This window comes from Ranitomeya imitator, chromosome 4, assembly GCF_032444005.1.
Source record: "Ranitomeya imitator isolate aRanImi1 chromosome 4, aRanImi1.pri, whole genome shotgun sequence".
Lineage (NCBI taxonomy): Eukaryota > Metazoa > Chordata > Amphibia > Anura > Dendrobatidae > Ranitomeya > Ranitomeya imitator.
Genome location: NC_091285.1, coordinates 408,084,760 through 408,098,321, shown reverse-complemented (window position 1 = coordinate 408,098,321; position 13,562 = coordinate 408,084,760). Strand labels below are relative to the sequence as shown.

General features: G+C 42.3%; 1 protein-coding gene across 1 annotated transcript in view; it reads right to left on the bottom strand.

The window, feature by feature from the left end:
• The window catches only part of LOC138676256 (collagen alpha-1(VII) chain-like), an 831,262-nt gene that overhangs the window by 377,944 nt on the left and 439,756 nt on the right, over nucleotides 1-13,562 (bottom strand). Inside the window, exons 66-69 of the mRNA XM_069765365.1 lie at nucleotides 10,282-10,527; nucleotides 9,200-9,436; nucleotides 6,720-6,926; nucleotides 2,916-2,957 (exon numbers count right to left, since the gene is read on the bottom strand). Coding sequence (XP_069621466.1) covers nucleotides 2,916-2,957; nucleotides 6,720-6,926; nucleotides 9,200-9,436; nucleotides 10,282-10,527 — 732 coding nt within the window. The remainder of the gene's footprint in view (nucleotides 1-2,915; nucleotides 2,958-6,719; nucleotides 6,927-9,199; nucleotides 9,437-10,281; nucleotides 10,528-13,562) is intronic.

Sequence of the window (13,562 nt, the reverse complement as noted above, 5' to 3'; positions counted from 1 at the left end):
CGCCGGGTGAGAGACTGGTGTGGGGTAGCAGCAGGACCGGAAGGGCCGTGAGTATGTCGCTGTGGGCCGCTTAGTTCTTCCTGGCAGCGGAGCTCCCGCGCTATGCGACCTGCTCCATTAGCGGTCAGGCCACGCCCCCAAGGTTTTTCATCTTGTACATGTATGTATAGAACATTTCCACCTCTCAATTAAAAGATTATATCTCTACAATGATATCTAATCTGTTACCTAATACCAAAGTAAAGAATTTGGTTGAGAGGGCTTTTAGAATTCCCAGACCACTCTCTCTCCCTCCAAATATAGCAAAAGACGTTATTGTGTCCTTTTACCATGGGTGGGTGAGGAATGACCTCCTCTCTCTGACTAGAAATTCAAAAATCCTCGCATCTCCATACGACAAAATAACCCTGTTCAAAGACTTGTCCAAGCCCACAATTCAAAAAAGGAAATCATTCCAATACGCGACTCGAGAACTCCTAAGCGCAGGAATACCCTGTCACTGGACCCAGACTTCCACCATACGAATAAAATATGCGATGAAACTAATAGTTATCTCTTCACCAGAGGAAGGAATTGTCTTTTTGGAAAAAAAAACGGAATAATACCCCCATCGACCTCACATGGACTCTCCTCTTCGTCCTCATCAGACTTATATTCTACTTGATAAAACGGGTTGCTAATTTAGTACAATTCCCATGGGGTCTTCTTATTCCAGACTACAAAGTGCAGCAGACTTCATTGAAGCAAATATTAAAATCTTCTACCACTTGCTACTGTTTTAATTTGACCCAAACTTTCCCTCCACAGAGTCTCGGGGTCACCCATAGGTGTTCCCGACACGACAAGCTCTCATATGTTACATATATTACTCAAAGTATTTGTATGATTAATACTTTTGATTTTCAGGTGCTGTAATAATGAGCAACAGTTAGCTATGTATATATCTACAGAAATGTATGATTGCTTGTCTCTCCCTTATTTCCATAGGGGTATTTCCTTTTACCCCTCCTTTCCTTCATTCCCTTCCCTTCCCTATCTTCCCCCCTTCTCCTCCCCATTTCCCTCCATCCCCAGAGTTATTAAAAAAAACTTTCAATAAAAATTATTTGAAAAAGAACATTTCCACTATGCACATATGAAGGATTAGATTAAGCCGGTTGCCTGTTAATAAGCGCAGCTAAGCTTTGAGAAGAAATAGCACAGTCAGAAGCTAGTTATGGCCATGAAATATGCCGAAAAGCTTACACACATGTAAAGCTGAGTATTCCATGCATAGCAGAAGCTGTATAAGCAGGCATTGCTTGTCAGTCAGCAGGGAGGAGTAAGAACATGGAATACAATGTTATTTATACAGTCCAAAGTACAACACATAATGTAACAAACTTCATTGTCTTCCTGTTACAGAATTTGTAGCAAACACCATATTTTAACAAACCGTTGTGCTGCACTCCATGAAAAATGACATCTAAAACATCAGCATATGGTACAATACAGGCAATCTATGTGCCGCTATGGGACTCCCGAAGAGAGAGGACCCATTCGTGGTTGCTTTCATCCCCATTTTAATAGGTGATGAGACCGTGCACAGGTATGGGGTGCAAAAACAATCAAAATATACATAAAAGAGGGATGGGGCACCGATCCCTAATGCTGCTGCTTAAGATTGTGGCACTGCAGAACTTCGCTAGAACCTAAATGGATCCTATTGTTCTCTTTGCCATGGGTCTCGCCAGTCACTATGTACACCATTGCTGGTAAAGCAGAATACATATTCTGCAGATATAACGTTTTTATATTATGGACCGGGTTTCACAATCTGGAAGGGCAGCCTGGGTAATTATTCTAATGATATCTATTAGTGGTAACATCCATCGCACATCTTGAAGAGAGCCTGTATGGTCAGGTAATGCTATTAACTTGCAGATATAGGGTTAAAGGTGCCTGGCCGCTTTACTAAAATTGTGGTGCCCAAGTGAAAATGCACTTTATTTCTCATGGGAGGCGCTGGCTTTCAGTCATATAGGAGTGCGGGCGAGGCTACAGTTATGACTCACTATTCTGGGAGTGAAAAAGAGGAAAAAAAGATACAAGCGCACATAGAGGGAAACAGTATAGGGTAGAGGCAGTTAGGGGGAGCTGAGGGGGTGCCTGTTACAACCCCTTTGCATGTCCTTAGAGTCACGCTCACGGATAATATTGAGGGGTAAATGGAGATGGATATTTCTGGTTGACAGCTGCTGGCCGCTGCTGGAAATGTAGTTGTTCCACTATGTGGTAGTATTCAAAATAGTAGCTTAATTATGCATTTCAAGTTTTATAAGAACAATAAAGCTACTATTAAATACTACCGCAGAGTGGAACGACTACATTTCCAGTAGCAGCAGCGTGGTCAACCAGTAACGTCCATCTTTTTTTACTCACTACACCGTGAGTGCCAAATGTAAGCACGCCTTGCCACTCTGACTGACAGCGGGCTCTGGACTGATGCACTGCTGAGTGAGCTGTCAGTCAAAGCGCTGGGATGTGCCTACAGCCGCCATTAACAATGTAGTAAGCCATGACTGAAGATATGCTGTTGCCTGCATGACTGAAAGCAGCTGCCAGGAGGAATAATATTCATTTTCTCATGCCCACCACATTTTTAGTACAGAAGCCAGGTATCTTAACAATGCTGTTAACCTGCATTTAACCTTATATATACACGTTACTATAGTTATCTGACCTGGCAGGTTGCCTTTAAGGGGGGGAAATACTGCAGTATCATTCAGGACCACAATCAGCTAATTGGTTAGAGTTCTGGAAGTCAGAATCCAACTTGTTTGATAGTGATGGTTTTGGCTACGGATAGGCCATCCCAGCAATGTTAAAGTTTAGAACAATCAAGGTTTGCATTTTATTAAATATTAGGCCAATACCTCATCTTCTGGAGATTCTGCTGATTTTTCAGTGATTCCCTCCTGTAAATAAAAGCAAAGTTTACAAAATAATAATTTTGAGTTACCATTTTAATTATTACTTGCATTGCAACTTTTCATCTTTTTCTTAATTTTCTTAAAAGCTGTCTTTCTGAAATATATGATGGGTTTTCCATGACATATACACAAGCCACAAAATTATTGATGACATATTTTTGGTGAAAATTTGAATAGAGCATAAAGAAAATTGAAATCAATTTCATAAAGCCTGGTAACTAATTCAGATGAGTCTATCAGCCTCATTTTTCCAATGTAATATGAGAGCAGTGTGATGTAGGGGCAGAGAGACTAACTCTAGCGATGTATCACTTACTGGACTGCTCGTTGTAGTTTAGATAAACTCCCTGCTTTCTCTGTTGTAAATGAAGCAATGGTTAAAATGCTGAGCTGTGTATAATCCCATCCACACTACTGATTGGCAGCTTCCTGCACTGCACATTGTGATAAGGCTGCCAATCAGTGATGGGGGCAGGGTTACACAGAATAACCTGACTGGCTTGCAGGTGAGACCTAGTCAGGCAGTGATAATTTCCTTATGATAAAACACTGATTGTAGTAAAGCTACAGCACACAGCCTTATAAGTGACACAACGCTGGAATCAGGGTCTTTGACCCTACATTATCCTTCTTTCAGATTAAATAGCAAAACATGCTGACAGATTCCCTTTCAATAATGTCCTTCTGGTAATTATTATTAAATTTCTTTAAAATATTTCCAGAACTTTTTTAATAGAAATCTCCGTTGTTCAAGACCATGTATAAAAACATTATTTGGGCATTTTGTTAACAAGATTTTATTGCCTATCCGCTGGATGGATGATCATTTAAAGATGGGTTGGGGTCTGACCACTGACACCCCCACTGATCACTATAACTTTTGTCCACTGTCAGGTTCAGCCTCCGCTCTAATCATTCCTTATGGGACTGCCAGGGATAGTTGGGCGCAGTACTCCCATTTCTCCCACAGTCCAATAGAGAATGGAAAAATAATAACATTTTGTTTACAGACTAGGTTTTCACAATGCAGTTTGGCACAATTCACAAACTCAAAGCCATGAGTAGCTCCTAAAGAGAAGAAAGTACTGTATATACTGACCCAGTTACACACACTGCCATGGAAGACATCTTGGAAAAACACCTGTACAAAATGCTTTAGGCTGGAGTCACACTAGCGAGTTTTACGGACGTATGAGTGCAGAAAATACGTCCGTAAAACACGCCTAACAAACGTCCCAATTATTCTCTATGCCCCTGCTCCTATCTGCCGTATTTTACTGATCAGTATTATACGGCTTTCTACTGCCGTAGAAAATCGCAGCATGCTGCGTTTGTCACCGTATTGCGCAAAAAAAAGCCAATGAAAGTCTATGGAAGCCAGAAAAATACGGATTACACACGGACCAGCAGTGTGACTTGCGAGAAATACGCAGCGGTGTTAGAGAGAAAAGCCGGTAATTCAGTGCGGTGTACAGTAAAATCACACTGACAGCTTACAGTAGAATAGGTAGAATAAATGTGTACACATAGAATAGGTATCAATAATATAACGCTGGGAGCGTCACTCTGTCCGAAGCCTTTATAGACTGCGCCGGCGCAAGCGCCGGCGCAGTCTGGCCCCCACAGAGTGACGCTCCCAGGAGATCGCGGTATGCGTAAGCACTGAACGCATACCGCGATCTCCACCGGAGAGTCAGGGACCGTGGACGCGCCAGAGGGAGGGTAAGTATATTCACCTGTCCTCCGTTCCAGCGCTGCGTGCGGCTCTGTCTCCCGGCTCCTCTGCTGTGACAGAGTCCAGTCACAGGCAGAGGAGCCGGAATGTGTGTTCAAGAAAATAGCGCCGGAAAGCGCGGACTGCGCAGGCGCCGATTCCTGCTGCCGGGAATCGGCGCCTGCGCAGTCCGCGCTTTCCGGCGCCATTTTCTTGCCATATAAAAAAAAAAAAATACCATACTCACCTATCGTCCGGCTCCACTGCAGGTGTGTCTTCAAGAAAATGGCGCCGGAGAGTGCGGACTGCGCAGGCGCCGATTCCGGCAGCAGGAATCGGCGCCTGCGCAGTCCGTGCTTGAAGACACACCTGCAGTGGAGCCGGACGATAGGTGAGTATGGTATTTTTTTTCATATGGCAGCAGCATATGGGGGCATATAATACAATAGTGGCGCAGGATGGTAGCAGCACATGACAGAACGGGCGCAGGATGGCAGCAGCACATGACAGAATGGGTGCAGGATGGCAGCAGCGCATGACAGAATGGGCGCAGGATGGCAGCAGCACATGACAGAACGGGCGCAGGATGGCAGCAGCACATGACAGAACGGGCGCAGGATGGCAGTAGCACATGACAGAACGGGCGCAGGATGGCAGCAGCACATGATGGAGACCATATACCAATATAAATGCTCGCCACCCGGGCGTAGAACGGGTTCAATAGCTAGTATATATATATATGTCAGTGAGACACATATATGTATATATATTATTACTTCATACAGCGCTAGATAGCTTTAAAGCCGGTAATTCAATTACCAGCTTTTGCTATCTCCTTCCTAAACCCCACATGATATGAGACATGGTTTACATACAGTAAACCATCTCATATCCCCATTTTTTTTTGCATATTCCACTCTACTAATGTTAGTAGTGTGTATATGCAAAATTTGGCCGTTCTAAGTATTAAATTAAAGGTGCTGAACCTAGAGTCGCCAACTCGTATATGGTTAAGTAAATAAGGCAGCACACTGCAGCGCTGAAACATGCAAACTTGAAACACGAAATTTGAACTGCATTACTGCACTAGAAATATGAAAAATGAGAGCGTCTAGCGCATAAAAATGGCCAATTTTATGTGTACCTGGTAGCCCCTTTACGGCATCTCTCTTATACCAGGTCCTACACTTGCCTTACCCACGCCACGCCAATTTTTTCTGCCATTTAACCCTTTAATTTAATAGCTAGAACGGCCAAATTTTGCATATACACACTACTAACATTAGTAGTGTGGAATATGCAAAAAAATGGGGATATGAGATGGTTTACTGTATGTAAATCATGTCTCATATCATGTCGGGTTTAGGAAGGAGAGAGCAAAAGCTGGCAATTGAATTACCGGCTTTAAAGCTATCTAGCGCTGTATGAAGTAATAATATATATACACATATGTGTCTACTGACATATATATATATACATATATATATATATATATATATATATATATATATAGACAGTATGTATGTTGGTTTTGCAAGCCTGCGAGAAAAACACGCAGTACAGATGCCATACGGATTACATACGGAGGATGCCATGCGCAAAAAACGCTGAAACACCCTGCCTACAGAGGAGCTATGGACCACTATTTTGGGGACTTTTCAGCGTATTACGGCCGTAATATACGGACCGTATTGTCTTACGCTGAGTGTGACTCCAGCCTTAAGCTGTAGGAATTTTTTGCATGCACTTAAAATTGTAAAAGCGGAACACACACACAAAAATAAAATAAATAAAATGAGCCCCAAAGAAAAGGCTTGTCTATTGCAGAATTATATAAAATCACACTGAGAAGAAATGTCTGCCGCGTGATATGGTCCTAACCATTCTAAAATATAGAATTCTCCCTGTAGGTCGCAGATAATTGTGTTACGAAATAAATAAAAAATACATTATTCCAGATAGGGAGTCGGAATATGAATTTAGGCCATTTCATCAGTCATATTTTGGAGCAAGATCATTTCAAGCTTTCTTACCATGTTCGCCGTCGTGGATCTTTCATCGTCTGCAGTAACCATGCTTTGCTGTGTACTTGCCAGTTTGCTGTCCCTATGGAGATCCTGCTCTGGAAACCTCTCTGACAATGAATAATGTGCAGTTATTTCATGATCATCAATAACTTCTGTGGATATATTTACAACTTGATTATTTTTCTTTTTGTCTTTCTTCCCTTGTCTTGTTGCCTAAAAAAATCAGAGGAAAAATGTGTTACTTTGTTATATGAAGTAGTACTTTATTTTTAAAAACTAAGCATAAAAAATAGTTATGAGGAAATACATAAACTAACATCACTTTTTGAACCAAACACAGTACTAACCCAAAAAGTCATCAAGATTGGAATTTAAAGTGATGAGGTTTCCCTTATAAATAACATGCATTGTTAAATAGATCTTTTAGACCTGATGATATTTGCGTACTTGCTTTGATATCAATGTCAGAATTGCTGCAAAATCATTTTTCATATGAGCTCTTTGAGTCCACTGACTGATAGCGTTCCTAAGTCTGGAGTATGAAAACAATCCCCGTCTACCTATCCACATTGACAGCTCTTACTCCTCTGCGCTGCTGAACTCTTACACTGCTCAGTACAAGCTGCGGCTTGTTTGTTAAGCTGTGTGGGCAGAGTGAGTTTAGCTCCTAAACACTACATGCATCATAATTATGAAATGCTGATTACATGGATTTAATAATTTATCCTGTTTGTATTATGTAATCTGGTGACAAGCATTAACAGATGATTGGAAGCAGCAATCATTCATTTTTAACATCTTTGACAGACTACAATGGTAAAAATGCAAACTGCTTGTAAAAACAAGTAACTTTGCAATATAATTATTAAAAAATTATCTCTGGAAGGATTTTTAATTCTATTGTGTTCTGCTCGTTGACTAGGCTACCGGCCACTGCTGAAGTCTATGAGTGGTGACTAGTCTCCAAGCAAGGAGTGAAGCGCTTTCAACAATACTGTATTTATTAGGCCTAGACTAGGTAAAGCACTGGGCATCAGGGAGAGACAAAGGTGTGCCACAGCACCTATGCAGACAGATAAAGCCCCCTCAGTTCTGGATCACACCACCCAACAGACACAGCACTGTTGTGAATTCTGTGGCTGAATTCACTCCTGTGGTCACAAGTGGTACTGCAGCTTCTGAGCTTCCTCCCTCAGGTGTTCTGGTGAGCTCGTTAACTGCTTCATTACTTAACTCCGCCTGATGCTGCTATCCTTGCTCCTTGTCAATGTTTCAGTGTTGGATCTGAGCTTCTCCTGTTTGTTCCTGTGACCTGCTGCTCTGTATAGCTAAGTGCCTTTTGCTTTTTTGTTGCTTTTTTTCTGTCCAGCTTGTCTTTTGTTTTGCTGGAAGCTCTGAGACGCAAAGGGTGTACCGCCGTGCCGTTAGTTCGGCACGGTGGGTTTTTTTTGCCCCCTTTGCGTGGTTTTGCTTTAGGGTTTTTTGTAGGCTGCAAAGTTCACTTTACTGTCCTCGCTCTGTCCTAGAATATCGGGCCCCACTTTGCTGAATCTATTTCATCCCTACGTTTTGTCTTTTCATCTTACTCACAGTCATTATATGTGGGGGGCTGCCTTTTCCTTTGGGGAATTCCTCTGGGCAAGTCAGGCCTATTTTTCTATCTTCAGGCTAGCTAGTTTCTTAGGCTGTGCCGAGTTGCCTAGGTAGTTGTTAGGCGCAATCCACAGCCGCTTTTAGTTGTGTTTAGGATAGGATCAGGTGTGCAGTCTACAGAGTTTCCACGTCTCAGAGCTCGTTCTTGTATTTTTGGGTATTTGTCAGATCACTGTGTGCGCTCTGATCGCTAAGCACACTGTGTTTCTGGATTGCCTTCATAACACCTGTCATTAGCAAACATAACACAGCACAACGGCGGCAATGGATGCCGCACAGCACCAACACCAAGTGAACCGAGCTACAAAAAATTCACCTTTTATGTGGTCTCAGGAAAATAAAAAAAACATACAAAAATCTCCTGGTAAATTAAAAACCACTCGACCTTAATAGGTGGAGTGCTGTATGAAGAAAGACAAAAAGAGGGGTATTTTTTGCTATTGAGCTTGTAATCACTGCTCTGAGTGTGGATGGATCGGGTCATCGTCAGTGTCACTGTTCTCCCCTGATGCCTCTGCTTCAGGCATTGGAGAGTGCACAGTTTGGGCCAGCAAAGCCGCAATGCCGCTGGTCCGACTTGTCAATCAATTGAGAGCGGACCGCCCCTCAGTAAGCAAAAAGTCACAAGGCAGAGGAGTGATATTCTCCTGAAGTTATATGTTCAGACAACCCCTTTAAGTGAGTATTACACACCACGTGCTAATTTCTTATTTTAAGATCCTCCTAGTACTTACACTTTCTCAGGCGTACAGACAGACTAATAAATCACGTTTATGTAAGAAGGCAGGGCTAAATATATTCTTGTCACAGCTTTTTAACTTCTTGGATTTTACCTTCAAAGGAACTTTTGTCTGCGTCTCTACCGTTGTAGTATGGTCAGGAAAAATCTCATGGTTGATATCGTCCTCATTTACAATTTTTAATATGTCCATCTGTGTTGCAGTTGTTATTGGGGTAGTGGCAGGCTGCACAACGCTCCTGTTTATTTCCCGGTCATTTCCAGTACTCTGCCTTCCATCAGTCATTGTTTTTTCCAGACGGCTCTTTTTCTTATTCTCTTTTCTAGACTCCTAAAAATATAACAAAATCAGATAACTGTAATTTCAACTGATTATTTATTTGCTATTTATTTTTCTTTGCTGACACATTGTCAACATATCCCTTAGCGATGTACATATTTGTCAACATTAATATCCATTGTTGTTGATGTAGAAAAATTCTGTACATTGCTATGGAATATGGTGGCATTATATAAGCAAACGAAAAAAAAAATCAGTTAATGATCTCAGAAACACAAACACGAGCTAATTTCGTAGGAAGCTATACAATCAATATGTTTTACATTATGGGAGGACACAGAAGTATACATAAAACCATGGAAACAGAGAGAACATACAACCTGCAGGCTGAGGTTGCTCTTGATGGAATCCAAGCCAGGCCAATCAAGAAATTCAAAAGTGCTAACCACTAGGCCACTATTCTGCCCAAAGTTCTCCATTCACTTTAGACAGCTGGCGGCCGAGCCATCGTTTAGCCAATAGCTATCATCCCCGACGCTCTCATACACTGCAGTGCTTGCTCTGCTCTCTATGAGAGAACTGCTATTAGACATCTATGGTGACTTTTTTTTAAGAGAACAAAAGGGAAGTCTGAAATCGGATATGCCAGATCATTATCTCCATGACATCATCTGTTCAGCCAAACTAAACGGCCTCTATACACATTAGACTTTTGGCAAAACCATCAATATTGGCAGTTTTAGACAATGTTAGTCTAATGTGAATGGGGGCGTAAAGCATTGAAGATAATCTGTTAACTTATCAGCATTGTGTATACAACTTCTTAAATAAGACACACGGCCAATTTTGTAACACAATTGTGCTTCATAATTAGAAAGTAATACAGAAAAATGTACCTTGTCCTGCCTCCTACTTGGTCGCTCTGATTGCGCAGCAGCTTGGGTTATGATGAATGGACCATCTTCAGCCGCAGTAGTGGTTACCTGGGTAGTTGGTGCTATGTTTTCTTCTATATTTATCTGAGGAGCATGTTCTTCTGCATTTTCCTCTTGCTCATCTGTGACCACATTTGTAATAACACCGACAGGTTCAGAATCTGTTTTTTTCTTCTTCTTTTGCTCTTTTTTGCCATCATATGTCTCCTATATTCAAAGGGAGTTTAATACAATTAATATGAAGACTGAAAATGTAATTTATGCTCAAACTGTTAATACCAAACCAAGGTCTGGTAAACGTATCAGGATAAAAAGAGGAGTCCACCAGCAATTTGCATAGAAATTAATGTTTCGTCAGTTTTTCTTGGCTGGAAAAAACCTGATGGAGGTTTCTTAAGCTTCCCATACAGATGACATCCGAGTGCGGTCTGATTTTTTCCACGGCCCCATAGACTTGCATTGGCGAGTTTGATCCGACACTCAGGTCAAAATCCTTCATGTATCCGTGACTATATGCAGACCACGCAGACTGCAAGAACACATGGATATGTGAACAACTCCATAGACTAGTATTAGTACAAGTTCTATCCATGAAAAACAGCTCTTAGTGCTCATTTAGACTTCTCACACCAGTTCCATATGTGAATTGCACAAATAGAACTTGTACCTATTATAGTCTATGGAGCATTCATGTATTTTTGTGGACTGAGTATTCAATTTTGATCTGAGTTTCGGATCAAACTCTCCAATGCATGTCTATGGGTGAGTGAAAAAAATCAGACAGCACTTGGATGCTACCTGTCCATTTTTAACAGGCTGTTCGATATGAGGAGCTTCAGAAACCTCCATCTGTTCATTTTTTCATTTGAGGAAAACTGATGAAACTCTGATGGTAAAAACTGACACTCTGAGCAAACTGTGGTAAAAACCACTAATGAAACATGTACCGTTTTTGTGTATAAGAAAAATCACTTATCTCTGAATGAGCCCTAAGAATGTGTCAAAGAGCAAATAGAGAGACCGCCACAAAAAATAGTATTTGGACTTATAAGGCAGAAAATAAACTTTATGATTATGAACACAACAATAAACGCTATTTTTGAATAGAAGTCAACAAAGCTTATAAAGAGAAGCACTCCATCACTGCTTGAAGGCATGGAGAGTAATTTCTTGTTTTAGAGGTGTAGGAGCAAGTGCGGTATAGGGAATTTAGTGAAACTTGTGTGATACCCCAGGAGTTCGGTTGTCACATTAGTATTGCCTTCCTCATGGGGAGGGTGATGCCATACTTGGAAGCAACGAGGATCCCTTTAGCAGGTAACGAGTACATACAACTCTGTTCTGACTCCAGGCCAGAAGGGGGAGCATGGGACCCGGATTCAAGGGAACTTCCCTACATATATTCTGGCTGGAGGAGGAGTTAGTCAGTCTGTCAGAGAGGAGTGAGGAGTGGAAAGCTGGGGTCGTGCAGACACGAGATTCTGCAGCTCCTGGAAGGAGAAAAGAGAGACAGAGCAGTCTGTGAGAGACTGTGGGGAGAAGGAGCAAAGGAGAAGTGAAGAGCTGGAGGGGAGCTGCGACTGAGGAGATTTCAAGTCGCCTGTCCACCATTAACATCCGAAGGCACAGCAGCACATAGAGCCCGGAGTCTTAACCAGAGACACCTGTAAAAAATCTCGAGTTGCCTTCCATGTGGGTATTGTCCTACATATAGGACAGAGAGAATGAGTGGACCTTGTTTTGAAGCCTTAGGCAGCAAGGGACGCACACTACAGCGCAGTAAGGAAGGCTTCCAACCCCACCTGGCTAGGGGGATTCTGAGTCGCTTCCAGGCTGGCCGGACCCGACCTCACCATCACATTTTTCCCTTCTATTAAACACCCAGGGCAAAGCACCGGGTCACTGCCACTGTGACCACCCCTTTAAGAATTGGCCCGATTCTGAGTCCCCTAGGCCCTAGCGGGTGCTCCACTTGATAGCAGGGTGAATTCTGCATCTCATCAGAAAATTTGGTGACTTTTTGAGTTATTCTACACCTAATAAGTAAATTAGGTTATTTTCACCTTTTTATTGCTTTTCAGAGTGCATTTTTTACATACATTTTTATCGTACTTTTAACACTGCTGTCTGTGACTCTCTTTGGTATGTGATTTTTTTAATTAGAACAACTTTGTTTTTGATACTTCCTAGACTTTTGGCTTTTGAAGAAGAAATAAAATGTATAATTATGTATTAAATTGTAAAACGCCAAGTTCAACTGTCACTGAAAAAGTCTTGGGTGTATGTGGGAACAGCAAACAAAACTTTAGTGACCAGTAGGGTTGAGCGAAACGGGTCGAACATTTTCAAAAGTCGCCGACTTTTGGCTAAGTCGGGGTTTCATGAAACCCGATCCGACCCCTGTGCGGGGTCGGCCATGCGGTACGCGACTTTCGCGCCAAAGTCGCGTTTCAATGACGCGAAAAGCGCCATTTCTCAGCCAATGAAGGTAAACGCAGAGTGTGGGCAGCGTGATGACATAGGTCCTGGTCCCCACCATCTTAGAGAAGGGCATTGCAGTGATTGGCTTGCTGTCTGCGACGTCACAGGGGCTATAAAGAGGCGTTCCCGCCGACCGCCATCTTACTGCTGCTGATCTGAGCTTAGGGAGAGGTTGCTGCCGCTTTGTCAGAAGCAGGGATAGCGTTAGGCAGGGTCCATTAACCACAAAACCGCTTGTGCTGCAGCGATTTGCACTGTCCAACACCACCCTCGGTGTGCAGGGACAGTGGAAGTTTTTTTTTTTTTTTTTTTCCCCTCAGCGCTGTAGCTCATTGGGCTGCCCTAGAAGGCTCCCTGATAGCTGCATTGCTGTGTGTACGCCGCTGTGCAAACCAACTGCTTTTTTCAAAGCACAAATCCTCTTGTTCCTTCCTTTCTGCACAGCTATCTTTTTTGTTTGTCCACACTTTTTATTTCATTTGTGCATCAGTCCACTCCTTATTGCTGCCTGCCATACCTGGCTGAGATTACTGCAGGCAGGGAGATAGTAGCTGCCTGCCATACCTGGCTGAGATTACTGCAGGCAGGGAGATAGTAATTGTAGGACATTCCCTGTTTTTTTTTTTTTTTTTTTTTTGGTGGGAGATTAAGATTGGCAATTTGGCATTTCTGCTAGAGTGCCATCCCTGTGTGTGCCATCTCTCTCACATAGTGGGCCATAGAAAGCCTTTTCATTTTTCTGTATTTTTTTTTGTGGGGTG